This window comes from Budorcas taxicolor, chromosome 1 (genome assembly GCF_023091745.1).
Source record: "Budorcas taxicolor isolate Tak-1 chromosome 1, Takin1.1, whole genome shotgun sequence".
NCBI lineage: Eukaryota > Metazoa > Chordata > Mammalia > Artiodactyla > Bovidae > Budorcas > Budorcas taxicolor.
In genome coordinates, this window is record NC_068910.1 from 190290139 (window position 1) to 190308568 (window position 18430).

The following is an 18430-nucleotide window of genomic DNA, read 5'->3' on the forward strand; positions in this document are numbered from 1 at the left end:
CCAAGAAGATCTATACGCCACGGAGCAGCTAAACCTGTGCACAACTACTGAGCCTGTTGCTCTAGAACCTGCGAGTGGTACCTACTGAGCCCACATGCCGCAGCTACTGAAGCCTGACTGCCCCAGAGCCCATGCTCCACAAGAGAAGCCACCACAATGAGAAGCCCATGCACTAGAGAGTAGCCCCTGCTCCCCGCAACTCAGAGAAAGTCCACGCATAGCAACGAGGACCCAGCACAGTCAAAAACAAATAAAGAAGATTATTTTTAAAATTGCCATAACTATCAACCAGATCTTCTCAAACAGAAACATAGATCTCATTGGAAAAGAGACTTGAAAACAGAAAAATTTTCAGTACAATCTCTGCAAGTAAACACTAAATTGATTCCCAGGAGACTTTTCCAATTTATGGATTTGTGACTATCTGTTGATCCACCAAAGACCTGTTCTTAAGGAGAGGAATGAGGTAAGGTAGACGGCGCACAGCTTTAAAGCTAATTTCACACATACTGTATAAGAAGCCTTAACTAGAAAACAGTGACAACAGATGGCATTGGACTTCCAACCATATTTTCTGTAGTAAATGCTTTATCTGACACTATCTCAACTACATCTGACCACTGTAAAGATAATATATACATAAAGGGTATGCTGAAAATGAGATTTTCAAGTCTAGCCCAAAACCACACACGTTATACCACATGCATATGTGTGATCTTGCTCAACCCGTCCAGGAAGAGATACTTTCTTGAGTTCATTCACCCCTCAGTTGTTAACATTTTTGACTGGGGAGAATGAGAAGAGAAAAAGACTTAAATATTGTGTGAGAGGGGACAAAGAGGCATAACAGGCTGAGTATTTAGTTAGATAGGTAACAATATTTATTTTCTTATAAATAAGATAGGAAGTAGTTATCTTCATCCCTTCCACTACTTGGAAATTCTTTTAGATTAATAAACCCTGCTTCTAAAAAGCAAATAGTGACCCTATCTCTGACCAGCAGAATTATGAGATAAACCTTATTCATAATCTGGAAAGTTTTCCTGCTTATTCATCATTTAGTAAACATTTCTTTAAAATACAGAACTCATTGTATTAAGCAAAGCAGCTAGAAGTTTGGCTTTCATTACTCACTGCAATACCAGCTTTCTTAAAAATCTAAATAGAACAACGATAAAAAACTATATTGACATATACCTTACTGCATCACACATCTTAATTTAAATCTGAATTTTCTGACCTGGAATGTCGGAGGCTGTCCTTTTTGTTTTTTGCAGAACACAATGTACATTCACAGCCAACTGCATGGGGCTTAGGTAGAGATACATCCTGTTTTAACAGCATTGTAAGAATTTCATAGTTGTTACGATGAGCAGCTAAAATGACAGGTGCAACATCCATAGTTGTTGAATACTCGGGATTCTGAATTCTCTCCATTAGTTTCTGAAAGATATTTATATAAACATCCAAAAGTTCTTACTTGTGACATCAAAAAAACATTTATCTAAAGAATGTAATGAACAAAAGACACAAAGAATATGAAAATTATTTTGAGAAATATAATCACATTTTACTAGGATTAAAATCTTTTTTGAAACTGCAAAAGAACTTTAGTTAGTAAATGCAGTATAATCATGACAGACAAAATCTTCACTAGGAAATATTCATATAGCCAGAGTTTTGTTTTCCTAACAAAGAAGAAGTGTGGATATCTGGAGAAATACTTTAGGAAAAAGTGTTTCATTTTCACAAGATTATGGCAACATGCACGACAAGGATAAGGAACAAGAATTTTAGAAAGAGAATATAATGGAAAACAGAAGTGTTAAAAATAGGCAAAGTATAAAGGCACGAGAAAAAAATTTTAAATCCACCTCTACGACAAAACCTTGCCACATTGATAGCAAGGAAGTTACTTGTAAAGAATAACAAAACAGGAGGCACTCTTCATTCTGTATAATTCTCCACATATTTTCAAACACCACTCATACTACTTCCTGTTACAAATGCACAAAAACACTAACAATCATAGCTCCTGGAACCATTAGGCAGTTTGCATTTATTATCTCATTTAATCCCCACAATAGCCTGCAAAATTGAACATTCTAACCTCCATGAAGAAACTGAGGCTCAGAGAAGTTAATGTGCCCGAGCTATCCAATAGAGTGGTAAAATACAGATAGAACCCAGGTGTCTGGTCCTCTGGAGCCTGAGCTCCTTTCACTACATGGGCTCACGCCTGGGGACTGCATAACACGAGGAGAGAAACATCAGTAAATAAGAGCCAGGTAAAGTAAATAAGGTTGACTATATTAGGACTATTGTATATTCTTTCTAATACTTATCACTTTTTCATAGATGTTTTCCTGTGAGCTGTTTGATTCCATAGTATAAGCTCATCAAGTTCACAGTTAATTTTTGTAATTTTTACTAACATTGTAATAGTACACACATTATAAAAAAACCTGAAAAATATACAAAGCAGAAATAAAAATACCCATATTTCTACTACCTTAAAACATTTTACAGTATTTGTTTTTAATCCTTTTGCCACCACACCTGCTTTTAAGGGCAACTTCAAGGAAGCTGTAACAAACACTCTTTTGGAAAAAAATTTTTTGTACAGAACTTTGCATGCAATTTAAGGAAGTTCATAGATTCTCTGTTCAAGGTATTTTATTTTGCTACTATAAATAATACTGTCATAAACATCTTTATGAATACAGTTTTTTCAAACTTTAGGATTATCTCATTAACATAGAACCTTTGAAGTGGAATTATAGATCTAAAGGCCATGAACAATTTTGAAGCTTTTGATACGTATTATCAAGACCTTTTAATGGTTTATATTACTAATAATACAGGAATGTACCCACACACTAAGATTTACTCATCAGCACTGGGCATGATCATTCCCAATTTATGAGCAAAAAAACTATCATGAATATTAATTTACTTTTCTTTGATTACTGGTAAATTTTATTATTTTCTGACATTCTTATTTTTTTCCTTCTTTTATGAATAGTTTGTTTATATATACTTCCCTTCTATTTATTGGGGTCTTCAAATTAATGAATTTATTTAAAAATTACAGAGAAATCTATAAAAATTTACCCCATTCCCCCTATTTACAAAAGAAGAGGTTATAAAGAGGATGAAGTCATATTTAATCTCTTACGAAAATAATGGTCCTTATTTTTCCCATGAAACATACTTAACTATGTGAAAAACAGAGACAGATGATTAAAATCCCTAATTTCATTGCACAAAATATAATCTACATACTATAAAAAAGAAACCTGTATTTGAAAGTCAAAATTTATCAAAAGACAATTTTGATAAGCCAAGAATATAGAATGAATTCACTGAGATGACAAATTTTAAAAGTATATAAAAATACTTGACATTGCCTGTCTAGAGGTAATCAACCTGTTAAAAAGTGATGTTGCTGTCACTAGAAGTATTCAAAGCAAAGGCTGGATAACCTTTTTTTGTTAGAGATACTGAAAAAGTGTTCTCTTACTGAGTAGGTGAGGACTGCCTGGCCTTATAACTTGAAAGTCAATTGGCAGTGGTAATGGTGATGAAATTGTATCAGTCAGTTGCTCCAATACCCTGGGACTCTACACTCAACCTCCTCAAGGGAGTAAATGGGTTAAGAGGTTAGGAGGTTGAACAGGTAGGGATACCAAAATATACTAGTAACTGGAGGACGGGTGACAGAAAATTGAATAGGATTCTAGACATTTCTGATCTTTTGAACAGGAGCTATACTATTAGCTCTTTTTTCTCTACACTGTTGGTTGCTTGCTACCACTTAAAATTAGCTGGAACTATCCTTGGGAGAAAATTACGCTTATACAAGCTTTGTCATAGTTTAAATGAGGGAAAAATATTTCAGTTAATATATGATAAAGTATTTAATTTAGGGGAGCTTCTCTTCTTTCTCAAGAGAATGGCAGATCATTTGCAATCAATTTATAATTATTTCTTAAACAATATTTTTCTTCTGATTATAGCCAGTTTACAACACTCCCAGAAATTATTTTTACTGATTATTTCACTATATCCTCACCAATAATGAATGTTATAACTGTTACATTTTGATACATACACAGCAAATATCTCATTTTTACAGTAGAATTTATTGCATTATTAGTGACTATCTTCTTAATCACAAAAGCAATAAAGAAAACAATATCCTTAATTTGGTAATGTGATGACTGCTGTTATGTAACATTTTGCATATTTCCATACAATTCCTTTTCTATGCATATTTCTAAGCTCAGATAATACTATCTATACAGTTTACTATTCTCATTTTTTACCATTCTGTACCAATGTTAGAATGTTAGGTGTTCCTAATTATTCCTTTAAAATACTATTTTAATATACAGGTAGTTATTTATTTTCAAATCTATTTTGGGATGTTCAGATTATGTCACATGGTTTTTTCATTGCTACAAATAAGATTACAAGTAACATTTTTGTCTACATTTCTGACCATCTCCTTGACAAAATTTCTAGAGGAGGAAGTGATAGTTTAAAGAATATGAACATCTTTCTTGTTATTGACACTTCCTGCCAGACCATTTTTCAAACTACCTTCCCTTCCAGCGGTGTATGAGACTGTACTACTCCTTTGCTATCAACGGTTATTACTTTTTAAACAATCTTCGCTATCTGATAAGCAAAAATTGGCATCTCATATTTAATTATTAATAAGATTATAATTTTGCACTTTGAGATTTTTCTACATCTTTTATTGATTTTTAAGTTTTTCATCAATTCATCTAATATTAAGATTATGAATTTGAGATATATGCTAAAAATATCTTTTGAAAGTTACTCATCTGCTTTCTAATTTTTCCCGAGGTCTTGATTTCAGAAGTTTAACTTCTATACAAACAAAGGCTGCGCTACTGTGATTTTTGTTCAATAGTCCTTCCCTCTCAAATAGTTAAATATTCACCTACATTTTCTTCCAGTTTTATGGTTTCATTGTTTATACTTAAAGCTAAAATCCAACTGGAAACTGATCTGTATTTTCAACTTAACCTGCAGCATGTTCCAAACTAAAAATACGGGATTGCATCAACAAAATTCTAGAAAAATCATGAATTTTAAGGTTTCCTGAGAGCAATATTAGTTATTCTTGCAAATGTCTACTTAACATAATATTTTTACAGAGAAAAAAAATCTATTTCTATAAAACGAAGTAAATTGGAGGGGAAGAAAAAATGGCAATGGGGCAGATCTATTTTGGTTTAAAAATTCAAATTAATAAATATTTAAGAGTACTAACTACTATAGTTGGTCTTGATGATCGTTTTGGTCGATGATTAAGTAGTATATCAACAGCTCCCACTACTTCAGAGTCGATTGCCACCAAAAGTGCATCTGCGGACTTTAAAAAAAAAAAAAGTTAAAAATGAAAATGGAGGGAAAAAGGTAAACTATTTTTACTAATTCATAAAGAAAACTATTTCTTTTTGAAAATTTAAACTGTATAATATACAGTAATACTGAATTTTTAAAAATTTAGACTATCCAAATATAACATTTGCTTGCCTTAGCAATACTTCTGTGTACCACAACACATACATTTTTATCCTGGTTTCACTGCTTGAGCTGATCAAATAATGAATGCTTGGCAGTGGGTTTATTAATGAAACAGGGCTGATATAGGTAGTATTTAAAGTTAATGTTATTTTTTCCAAGATGTTTATTTACTGTTGAACTTTGGATCAAAAGAATCCTAATATTCCAAATCTATAAAAGAAATTGCCAAGAAAAATTACAAGCAAAGGATATAATCAATACAACCATGAAGTTAGGGGACAATGGAAAATAAAAACAGGAGGAGCCTGCTGTTCTCATCTTTAAAGCACATATGGCTGACTGAAATTGTGTAAATCATGACATTAATTTAGCAATCTTTTTCTTTTTTTGGCCTTGCTGCGCTGCTTGTGCTTTCTTAGTTCCCTGACCAGGGATTGAACCCAGGCCACGGTAGTGAAAGCTCTGAGACTTAACGACTGGATAGCCAGGAAATTCCCAATATTAGCAATCTTATCAAGTAAAAATCACAAAGAATTATCTCTGAGGAATCAATGTCCTCAGAGACAAGTAGAAGTGACTTTACAGGTTGACTCCCAAACTATAGCTCATTTTGAAGCTCCTACTCTGATAGGAGGAAAAAAGTAAATAGAAGCGGAGTAAATGGAGACTTTTCAGCTTTCCAGTGTAACAAAATCTTCAGTCCTGTTATGGTACTTAGCAACTGAGATCAGGTTTTCGGTTTCTAAGGAAAACCACAAAGGCAGAAGCAAAAAGTGGGGATAAGTAACAATTTAATCTAAGAAAACACTCTGATTATTTTCAGTATATACATTCTTAAACTATTTTAATCTTTAATAACTATTTAAATCAACATTATCTCCCACAAACGTGAAACTGTATCCTATCTTTAATCTTTGTAGCTGAAAAGAATAAAGCTTTCATCCACTTTATCTAGATGTTAAAAATAGGACTAAAAATGGCAGACTTTATCTGGATGTCTAAAAATAGGAGTAAGCACCCCAAGGGATGGGATGGGGCCACATTCAACCATTAGGAACTGCCTGTGTATTCCCAGAGGAAAACTCCTCACAGTCATGGGAAATTTAATTCATTATTTTATCCCTTAAAACTTTTAGGTTTCACTGAGCTGTAGCCTATTCTTTAAAATCCAGCATTATTCTTCTTCTGCTTTACATACATTTCTAACTTCAGTCTGGTACTTGGTCAACTGAAACAAACAAAAAGAACCATGTGTTCATTTCTACTAAACAGTTCACTAATGATTTTTAATTTTAACCTATAAAGCTAGCTAACTATAGTAACGCCATTGCTCTCAAAGTCCAAACACCAAGCAACTCCAATCATCTGAAACATCATCATGAATTCAGCTGTAAATTTCTTCCAAAATCATACTGAGCTGTCGCAAACTAACTTTATGGGCATTATTCCTTAGAAGGAACTGCCTCAACCACACTGACTTAAGAGTTGTCTATAAATTACAGATATCTGGCTTTCCCAAGTACCCTTCTGGTCTTTATTGAATAAGGGAACAGCTAGATTAAAATCAACAAAGAAGGGAGGAAGGACGAAAAACTGCTAAAAGTTGATCACTGAGAAGATAAAATATCAGCATAGCGAAACCACTACCAATTCAAAGCAGTCTGAAACCATTCGATGTGAGGGAAAACATATCGAGAATTTCACACTATAAGAAGCAAATAAAATGATTATACTCTTGATGAGTCCCACTTATGATGCTAAAGTTAAATTATATTCAGATACACTATTTAGTAAACAATAAAGAAAGATTCATGTTAAATCTTTCAAAGCTCAAAAGGATAAGCTTCAGGTAGAGAAATATTTATTTACATAACAAAGTCAAGTAAATAAGGAGTTGCCATTGACATGTTCTATACAAATGCTGTCACTTGATACATAAAAAGGTAGTTCTAGAGGAAAAATTATTTTTAAAGTATCTATATGTACACAATATGTCCTCACAAGTTTTGTTTCCCAATTTCTTACAGATATTTGACTATTCTTTATTAAATCTGCTTAGTACATATTTATTATGTATTAATGGAGTTACCCCCTCCCTTCTCATCTCAGACTTTGTCAACAATTCCCATACTCTTTCCTCTAAGCTCAGATTCTCATAAATTATCAATTTCCTTACCAACGATAAAATTTCCACCTTGGTATTCTATTTACTGCTCTTGTCTTCCACAGGACCCTGGTCCTTCATTCGCGGAAATACCAATCCTAGCCTCTACCTCCCAAAACATGAAATACTTCCTCACTCTTTGCTAACTTGACTTGATCCTCTCTCTTGAGCAAGACAAGGTCCCTGCTGTCAAGCAGCTTATTTGGTGGGAGAAGTTGTCGTTGTTTAGCTCTTTGCGACCCCATGGACTGCAGCCTGCCAGCTCCTCTGTCCATGGGATTTCCCAGGCAAGAATGGAGTGGGTTACCATTCCCTCCTCCAGGGGATCTTCCTGACCCAGGAATCGAACCCGAGTCTCCTGCACTGCAGGCAGATTCTTTACCACTAAGCCACCTGGGAAGCCCATCTTTCTCTTACCACTCAAGTTTTCTTTCTCTCATTCTGCCAAACTTCTAAAACTCATGAGTGTCATTTTCTCTAATTCTACTGACGCCAGAGATTCAAAATCCAATGGCCTTTCCTATCATTTTCCTGATTTCTAAACAACTAAGAAAACTGTTTTTTTGGTTTTTCACAATGGTCCATGATCCTAACTCCTTTAATGAAATCGTCTCCTTCTAACGACGTTTATTAATGTAGATGCTCCCTGAGAAGGAATCAACACTAGTTGTTTGCTCTTCTCTGTGATTTCATCCATTCTCACGGTGTCAGATCATCCCCAGGCCCATGACTGCTGTATTTCTCCAGCCCAATTTCTCCCTAGAGATGTAAGCTTTCCATTGAAAACTTCCTGATAGCCCCAAAATAAACAAGGCTAAAACCAGAATTCACAGTTCTCTGCCCCAAGTTTGACTTAGCTTTGTAACTTCCTGTTTCCTTTCATCATTCTCCCAGTAACCCATGTTTATGATTTTCAGATCATCTTGGGCTCTTTCTCAATCCTCCCTTCCAAAGTTAAATACTCACTAAGTTCTATCAATTCTTCCTTCACAATATCTCTTACATTTGCCATTATTCTTCCCCTATTCTCATAGCCACTATTCTGGTTCAGGCTTTAACCTCTTCGTATATGGATTACTACAAAAACTGCTCACCCAACCTATTTATAGCCTTCCCCATTTCCTGTTTTTTTAATCTATACTGAACACAGCCACTAGATTAGTTTTCCTAAAATATCACTGTATACATCACATCCTTTCTCAAAAATCTAGTAATGATCCCATTATTTATCACATAAAATCCAAATTGCTTAGACCGGCATTCAAGCCCTTTTCATCAGTTTTGTTTTAGTTATTTTTCCAGATATTTTCATTACCATCCAACCCAAATATCTTCCTCAAAAAGGCGAAGTCAAGTCACTGTCTCAAGAACATACACTGTACATATCTTTGTTTATATCCTTCTCTATATCCTGTTCCCCTCCTATCTATTAAATACATATTTTTTTTACAGTAGTTTTAAATAATAGTAAAAAAGCATGGACTCTGGCAGTCAGAACCTGAGTTCAAATTCCAGCTCTGGCATTTAGGGAATAAGTTTGGGCATGTTACTGAAGCTTTCTGTACCTCGGTTTCCTCCTCTATAAAACAGGGATAATAGTAGTACCTAACTCATAGAGCTTTTGTAGGGATTAAGAAGTGACTATATTTGCAATTATTAATATTTCAAGGCTTAAGCTCAATTGACGCTTCCATCAAAGCTTTCTTGATAGTGCCAATCCACAGTGATCTTCTCTTTCCTATGTTTCCAAAACACTTATGGTAAACCACTAAAGTTTAAGAATAAAACAGAGTTTCTCAATAGCGGCACTACTGACATTTTGGACCAGATCAATCTTTGTTGTGGGGGCTGTCCTGTTCACCACAGGATCATTAACAGCATCGCTACCTTCTACCCACCAGAGGCCAGGTACAAACCCACCCCTTAACTGCAAAACCAAAAATGTTTCCCGATGTTGCCAAATATCCCTGAGGGACAAAATTGTCCAGCTGCAACTCACTAGTATGACACAAGATAAAATACATGAGAGCACTTTATAACCCCTAAGCAATATACAAGGATCAATGATCATTACCACTCAGCACGTATGAAATACACTTTTCTATTATTTAATTGATGTAAAATTCATTGTTCATTTTAACATACTTTTGTACAGAACTCATGTTTTACTTATTCATTTCCACAATGACACCCAACCAAAGGTTTCGGACATTTGTTGACTGAGAAATAAGACACAGGTAACCCAGGACAGGACACGGTGAACTAGAAAGAGCATGGGATTTGCAGACAAAAGATTTGGTTCAAATATTAGCTTTGCCCTTATTTATTTTAGAACTTTGGGCAATACATTACAGTCTATGAGCCTCAGTTTTCTGCTCTATAAAATATACCATCTATATAGGCCGGCTATGACATTCAAATTTGTTCAGGTATCTGAAAGAACCATGTAAATTACAGAAATTTTATATACAGACATATATAAAAAGAAAATGATTATTGTACCATAATACCTCTTATATATGGAATCATCAGAGACTTTCCTTGTAACCTTATTTTCTAGGTAACTGAAGCTTATGCTTTTAAGTATTTAACTTTAAAATTTAAACAATTTTGACAGAATTTTTCTGCTTTCAGAAGTACTATATATATTCCTCTTTCTTGTCAAGCAATATATACTGAACGTAACTTAATTTTCCCTTACTGACTCTGGGCTATTGTTATAAACATTAGTTACCACTCGAACATACAGTTCCCTTAGAGATTATCAGGTATGTAAGGCTGCTGATCTCCTTAAAAAGAGTCAGAGGTACTGTGCCTAACTTTGTTCCACTGTAGCCTCATGCCTCTTCTGTTGCTCCCATAATTCTCTATGGATTAGAAAACTAAGTAAGTTTGTTAAAGTGTAATCTAAAATAAGAAAAAATAGACTTTGAGAGAAGATTCCAGATAAAGTTCATAAATGGGAAACCTCATCACATCTAATCTGGCTGCTCAGGGGTATTTTTTACTTACTTTCTGGTTCTTGGTGGTATTCTGGATAAATGAAATTTCTGGAAAAGCAATTTTTTTCTACTTAAACATGTATATACAGAGATGATACCACATGTTGTAATACATATATATAATATTTATAATAGAAATATATATAGGACTGACCTACTTTTAATCAATGAGTGTTTCCTGATATCACTCTTTAAAAAGGCTCATTAATTTAAAGCAACAACACAGCAAATGCTCAAACTATGAAAGGAAAAAAAAGAACCAGAATTCAAATGCAAAGTTCCATGATAAGCAAAACAAAAAGGAAGGAAAATAACATTAAATTCCTTCACATCTCTGAACTAAATTCTTTCAAGATACAGATGCCTACTTTTTTACCTGAACTCATACGAAGACAAGCAAGAAAGGTCAATATTTCCCAATTTAAAAAATTTCATTCACATTTAGTTATAAGTAAACACTAAATTTCAGACAAAAAGAAAAATTTAATTAAACTTAGGAGAAAATCAAAGTCAAATTGAAAATTGCTTTGTATGTGAGAAGTACTTTGTTCTTATGCTTGTAAATTATATGGGCCACAGAAATACCTGTTCCCCTGACACTTCCAGAATACTTGTACTATTTTTAGATATATAAGATAAATAGTAATAATATAAGTAATAAAAACAAAGTCATCTTTAATAAGTCATAATAATTTACCTCTGTCGGATGTTTTAAAACATATGAGGAAGAGTGAAAATTGGGGGAAAAAAAATCAAGTCAAAATATTATATTTTTAAAAAAGGCTTTTTTTGGTTTTTAAATTTTTAGTAGCTCAAAACAAAAGGTGAAAGATAAAAGAAAAATAGGAAGGAAGAAGGAAAAAAAGGAAGGAAGGGAGGAAGAAAACGAGAGAGAAAGGACAGAACGTGGCATATCTCACAGTACTTAAAAGCTACTGGATAAAATCGTCTAGCCTTGTACCTGGCAACCGTAGTCCAAAAGAAGCTGCAGTATATCCAAGTTCTCGTTTTCAATAGTTATGGTAACAGCATTTCTCCCAAGCACATCTACGCAATTTATGTTCAAGTCACCTGAACTGTTTTCCTCCAAAATCTTTTTAACCATATAATAGTCACCTAAATAACAATACACAAACATGATTTAATATCCATGACACATTAAATAAGACCAACTGTAAAGAAAACTTAGCTTGATGATTTAAAAAACCTAAACTCATTTTTGTATATGGAACTGCGCAAAGAAAATGTGAACATTTCCTTGCTGAAAACTTATACTGTGATTAAAAAAAAGATATGTACATCAGTAATAAACAGAAAAAATTGAAAATTTTTAAATGTGCAGTTTAAAATATAATTTGTTTAAAATGCAAAACTGGTTGATGATAAGGAGAAAAACTTTTAGAAGATATTTAAAGTAATAAAGAATGTCTAAAAGTACAGACTGAGTGCTAGAAAAGTAAGATAGAAAGGATTTAAATTTTATATCTCAAATACATACACACATTTAATTGTTAAATGGTTAAAAGATCTAGTAATAAATGGAGGCTGTTATGAAGACGTTTTTACAGGGGAAAATACACTTTGGAAAAGCTGTGAATGTATACACGCTCGTGGGTATGCACAGTAAGAGGGAGAGATGCCCGAAATTCCTAGTCTCCTGCCCACTCTACCAACACACACACATACACACACATCTCATTTATGAAGCTGTTTAGATTAAACGATGGGATATTCAGCTCACAGAACTCTGAAGCAGGACTATGATTAATGCTCGTAGAGGCCAATGTCAGACTATTTCAAAATCAAATCTGACCTGTCAGGATTATGCAGATTAGCTTCTGCCTCACTCTACCCCACATCAAAACAGCTAATGAATGGGGGAAAATGAGAATAATTATAGAGTAATCATTTTCACAGAAGGCCCACTATACTTGTCTGCTAACCAGCTGGTGCAGTAAGTAAAAGGGGAAAAAATCTAAAGAGAAATGCTAATTAAATGGAGAAAAAAGCTAAGTGGGTTTTTGCTTTATTTCATCTTGCTTTTTAAACATAAGATGAATAAACCATTTAAAGTGACTTGCAAATATAGCTGTTCCTTGGCAGTCTATGAATAAGAAACAGGAAGAGAACAATCAGAGTGGAAACCAGAAGGAAAAAGAAATGAATGATTTCATGATACAGAAAGAGAAATTCTAAAACTAGACTGAGTGAATAACAAAGAAAGGTAACAGATTTTTTTTTTTTTTTTTTTTGGTTAACATTTCAAATTACACTGTTATTTTTAACCAGTGACTTTTAAGTCCTCATTTTTGGAAGGTGTTGAATGGTAGTTTTCTTGATGGTGTATTCCTTAGTTCCCTCAAGAAAACTAGTCAGAAAAAGAAACTATTTCCTCAAACGACTATTAATTTGTATTTAAATACTAACGCCCCATGGCAAAAACTTATCAAACACTTCGCAAAGTGAAGTTCTGAATCACAAGTTGAACCAATAGTGAACATGCAGACAGATCAGTGAAAATTTATCACTAATCCTAGAAAATAACTTAAAACCTTATTTCAGGTGAATTTATTTCAGTGTCTTAGTTGTAGGAGAATGCTATCCATAAAAACTCTGGCTCTATTTTCTTTGATTTCATGATATGCCTAACTGAGGAACAGATTTTTTCTTTATCCTTGGGACTCATTTCTGAATCTGACTCTGCCCTTCATTAATACGCAATACTTCAGCCATTTTCTCTTGAAATATTGCTTCATTTCCGTATTACTTTTTCTCCTATTGGAACTTCTTTAGGTATTATGTTCCATCATCCATTCCAAATTCTGTGTCTCTAAAGGTATATTTTTCTTCTTTCTTCCTCTCTTTTCTGCTTCAGGATAAATTCACATTTCTCTTCAAGTCATTTATTCCTTCTTTAACTGTTTCTGCTGATTACTCCATTTTTTTTTAAAATGACTATATTTTTTATTTCTCTAAGCTTTATTGGATTCCTTTCCAAATCTTTTGATCTACTTTCTGATGTTTTCATTATTTCAAGCTTTTTGTCATTTAAACACTTATTTTATGGTCTCTATATAACAACTGGGCTTCCCTGGTGGCTCAGTGATAAGGAAATCCCCTGCCAATACAGGAGACATTGGTTGATCTCTTGGTGGGGAAGATCCCCTGGAGAAGGAAATGGCAACCTATTACAGTATTCTTGCCTGGAAAATCTCATGGACAGAGGAGCCTGGCAGGCTACAGTCCATGTGTTGCAAAAGAGTCAGATACGACTTAGTGCTTAAACAACAACAAAACACAATAATTATCCGAGGGCCTTAAGGATTTAACCTTATTCATTGTGTCACTTGTGATAATGAAATTTTCAATTGGGTATTGCAAACTCAACTTCATGCAGTTTAACTTTGGGAAACTAGGCAGCCTAGTTTGAAAGCTTGCCCCACCAAGGATTATGTATTCACTTCTTCCAGATAACTCAGAGGTTTTGCTACACAATGAATCTTTTTTTATATTAATTTCTCAGTTTAGGTTTTCCAAGAAGAAGAAGTTAATATTAAATTCCAAGCCAACAAGAGGCAGGAGCATAGTTACAAATCCTTAGGGAAATCTTATTTAAAAGCTTCTCTGTAGCCTCCCTTTGCTGATGGATGGGTTCTTTTCTGCATCTACCCCTTTGCTAGAAGTATATAGTCCTTTATGGATCCTGGTTTCATGCTTGCCTGCTGTTCCAAATCTCCACTTTGTACAAACTCAAGGCTTACTTCCACATGGGCATTAAAAGTCTAATCCCAACAATGCCCAGACCATTAACTCTTGTTCCCACCCATAGAGCTGTCAAATATCCGCTTACACACTCCTCTGTTTTTCAGCCTTTCTTTATGTTTGAATTTGTTTTCCTTACTTTCTTGAAAGCTCAGTGTTCATTTAAATGGATGTTTTTTATATTTTATCTAAAATTTCTATGTGATTTGAAACAAAAGGGTCTTCAGATTATTTAGTCAGCAATACTGTTAGAGACAGAAAGGCATAAAGAACTATATAAATATAATTCTTACAAAATTTTATAGATTTCATGTATAACAAATGGTCAAAAACTGCTACACATTTAAAAGTTTGAATTACTGTTTAAAAAGTAATTTGTATTGCAAATTCAGATTCTACAGCTTTATGGTTTCAAAGACTATTTCCATTACAGTAAGGGGGCTATACAAGGAAAATATAAATAAAATTTATAATAAAAATTTTATTAAAATTTCCACCCTGCCACAGCTGACATACTCACGCAAAAAAACCACCACAAACTATAGTCACAGAACCAATAGGAGACCTAGAGTGGTTCCTAAACATTCTACCTAAGTTTAAATTTGCAAGCCATTTAAAACAATGTACTGTATTTAGAAAGCTCAGTAAGTCTTAATATTTATAACGAGTCTATATGTTAGAAGAGGTTAGTAAAATACATAGCAAGAAGCTAGTTATAGAGAAGGATTACAAGTAAAAATGTCTTATGGGTCAGGCAAACATAGGAATGTTTTTCATTTTACACTGAAGTTGCTTTTGAAAGTTACATACATCTTTTCGAATATCACATATAGAAGGAAATGCAACATGATCCATTTACGTTTTTGGCTAGATGGTTGTCTTTATTCAGTGAAGGGAAAAGAAACTTTCAATCAATTCCATCAGTGAAAAAACTCAACAGCAAAACTTCTCAGTCCCGTCTCCACAAAAGACACCATCATCTCTCTCCTGGACTCTGCACTGACCTCTTCACTGATAAGGCTGCCTAAACTCTACTACAGGGGTCAACAAACTTTTTCTCTAAAGGGCCATATAGTAAATATTTAGGCTTTGTGGGCCATACTATCCCCATTGTAAGTACCCAACACTGTTCTTGCTGCACAAAAGTGACCACAGACCATATGTACACAATGAGCTTCAATGTGTTCTAATAAAACTTCATTTATGGACACTCGTTTAAATTCTGTATAAGCTTCACATTATGAAATATTATTCTTCTTTTGATTTATTCCTGACCATTTGAAATGTATGTAAAAGCCATTCTTTGCTCACAGGCTTTTCAGAGACAGGTGGTAGGTGGATTTGGCCTGTAGACCCACCTCTACTCTGGAATCAGCCCTTTAATCCACTCTCCACCCAGCCGCCAGAGTGATCATATGAAAATCAGGTTTTTAATCCTCAAGACTTTTAATCACACTTTAGTAAATTCTATAATCTTTACTGTGGCTTGCTAAGCCCTATGGGACCTAGGGCTTGCTACCGTTCTGAATATACCTAGGAGCCACTCTCCCTCTCACCCACTATGATCTTTCTACACCAGAGTTTTCCAGACTGCAGGTTGCAACCCATTTGCAGTCACAAAATCAATGCAGCAAGTCCTAACCAACAATTTCAAAAAATGAAATCGTATATAAAAATACCAAGGTAATTCCATAGATTCTTAGCAAAAAATTTTCCCTGACCGACTTGACATATTCACCCTGGCCAACTTGAGAAGGACTTCCCCGGTGGTTCAGACGGTAAACCGTCTGTCTACAGTGCGGGAGACCTAGGTTCAATCCCTAGGCCAGGAAGATCTCCTGGAGAAGGAAATGGCAACCCACTCCAGTACTCTTGCCTGGAAAATCCTATGGACAGAGGAGCCTGGTAGGCTACAGTCCATGGGGTCACAAAGAGTCAGACACAACTGAGTGACTTCACTTTCACTTTTTTTCAATTTGAGAAAGACAGCGGAGAAATGTTATAGTATCAATGAAGAACTGGTGGCATCTCATTTTATTTTCTGGCATCTGATGGTAAATTTCAACATCACTGAAATGGAAGCACTCATGTTAGTCAGTTTAATTTTATAGTAATCAAATAGGAAAAGGAGTACATCAAAGCTGTATATTGTCACCCAGCTTATTTAACTTATATGCAGAGTACATCATGAGAAACGCTGGGCTGGAAGAAGCACAAGCTGGAATCAAGACTGCCAGGAGAAATACTAATAACCTCAGATACGTAGATGACACCACCCTTATGGCAGAAAGTGAAGAGGAACTAAAAAGCCTCTTGATGAAAGTGAAAGAGGAGAGTGAAAAAGTTGGCTTAAAGCTCAGCATTCAGAAAACGAAGATCATGGCATCTGGTCCCTTCACTTCATGGGAAATAGATGGGGAAACAGTGGAAACAGTGTCAGACTATTTTGGGGGGCTCCAAAATCACTGCAGATGGTGACTGCAGCCATGAAATTAAAAGACGCTTACTCCTTGGAAGAAAAGTTATGACCAACCTAGATAGCATATTCAAAGCAGAGACATTACTTTGCCGACTAAGGTCCGTCTAGGCAAGGCTATGGTTTTTCCTGTGGTCATGTATGGATGTGACAGTTGGACTGTGAAGAAGGCTGAGCACCAAAGAATTGATGCTTTTGAACTGTGGTGTTAGAGAAGACTCTTGAGAGTCCCTTGGACTGCAAGGAGATCCAACCAGTCCATTCTGAAGGAGATCAGCCCTGGGATTTCTTTGGAAGGAATGATGCTAAAGCTGAAACTCCAGTACTTTGGCCACCTCATGCGAAGAGTTGACTCATTGGAAAAGAGTGATGCTGGGAGGGATTGGGGGCAGGAGGAGAAGGGGATGACAGAGGATGAGATGGCTGGATGGCATCACTGACTCGATGGACGTGAGTTTGAGTGAACTCCGGGAGTTGGTGATGGACAGGGAGGCCTGGCGTGCTGCGATTCATGGGGTCGCAAAGAGTCAGACACGACTGAGCAAATTTTCAGTTAGTTGTGAAGTATGGGATAATATATCTGTCAATAAATCTGTTTTTCAAACCAAGTTTCTATAACTTTTTGATTATGGCACATGAACTAACGATGCTTAAAATAGATTTTAGTTATTAAGAGGAAAAAAAATAATGAGATAAAAAATACGGTGCCATGATCAAATTCAATTGTTGGCTCTAGAAATATAAGTAGTAACAATATTGATCAAAATGTTAACTCCATGGCAAACTTCAAATGAGTTTGAACCAAATTCTTTAAAAAAACCAAAAACTGCATGTAAGACTTTTAGAGTGAAAATGATTTTAAAATGTAGCTTTACCAAACATACAAAAGCCAGTATTTATCATAGACCCCTAATGTATTTCCATTCACGTTGCTGTGAATGAAATCTCCAAAATTAGCTACTCAGAGGCATGGTATACTGAACTGTCCATAGTACTCTGAATATTTTTGTAAAAAGACAATTATTACTGTAATTTCTTAGTCATTTATATCTGTTAATGAAGACAATTAGTGATAATGAATATCAACTGGCAAAAGAGCAAAGCTGAAATGCTTCAGGAAAATATTATATTAATAGTATAGAAGGTAATGGTGATTTTTTTTTAGAGTAAATTAGTTTATGAATTTAAAACTGCTAATATATTCTTGGATCTATTAGAAGCAATGTTTACTTCGTAATTACAGTCTGGAATATGATTTGAGATGCAATTCACAGTGATGTTACAAGTACTATAAAACTGTTAATATCAGGTATACAGTATTACAGTTTCATAAATGATTGTTGCTTAAATTTAATCTCATATACATTTAAATTATACATATTTATAGAACTGAAATAGTACACTAATGATCAATATAAATGAAGCTACAAAAATATAAAAGGATTAGTAATGTAGCAACAAATA

At 34.5% G+C, this 18430-nt stretch overlaps 1 protein-coding gene across 1 annotated transcript in view; it reads right to left on the reverse strand.

Moving 5' to 3' along the window:
- TRPC1 (transient receptor potential cation channel subfamily C member 1) overlaps positions 1-18430 on the reverse strand; it is a 55877-nt gene that overhangs the window by 31632 nt on the left and 5815 nt on the right. The window contains exons 2-4 of the mRNA XM_052638456.1: positions 11690-11844; positions 5306-5407; positions 1241-1443 (exon numbers count right to left, since the gene is read on the reverse strand). Coding sequence (XP_052494416.1) covers positions 1241-1443; positions 5306-5407; positions 11690-11844 — 460 coding nt within the window. The remainder of the gene's footprint in view (positions 1-1240; positions 1444-5305; positions 5408-11689; positions 11845-18430) is intronic.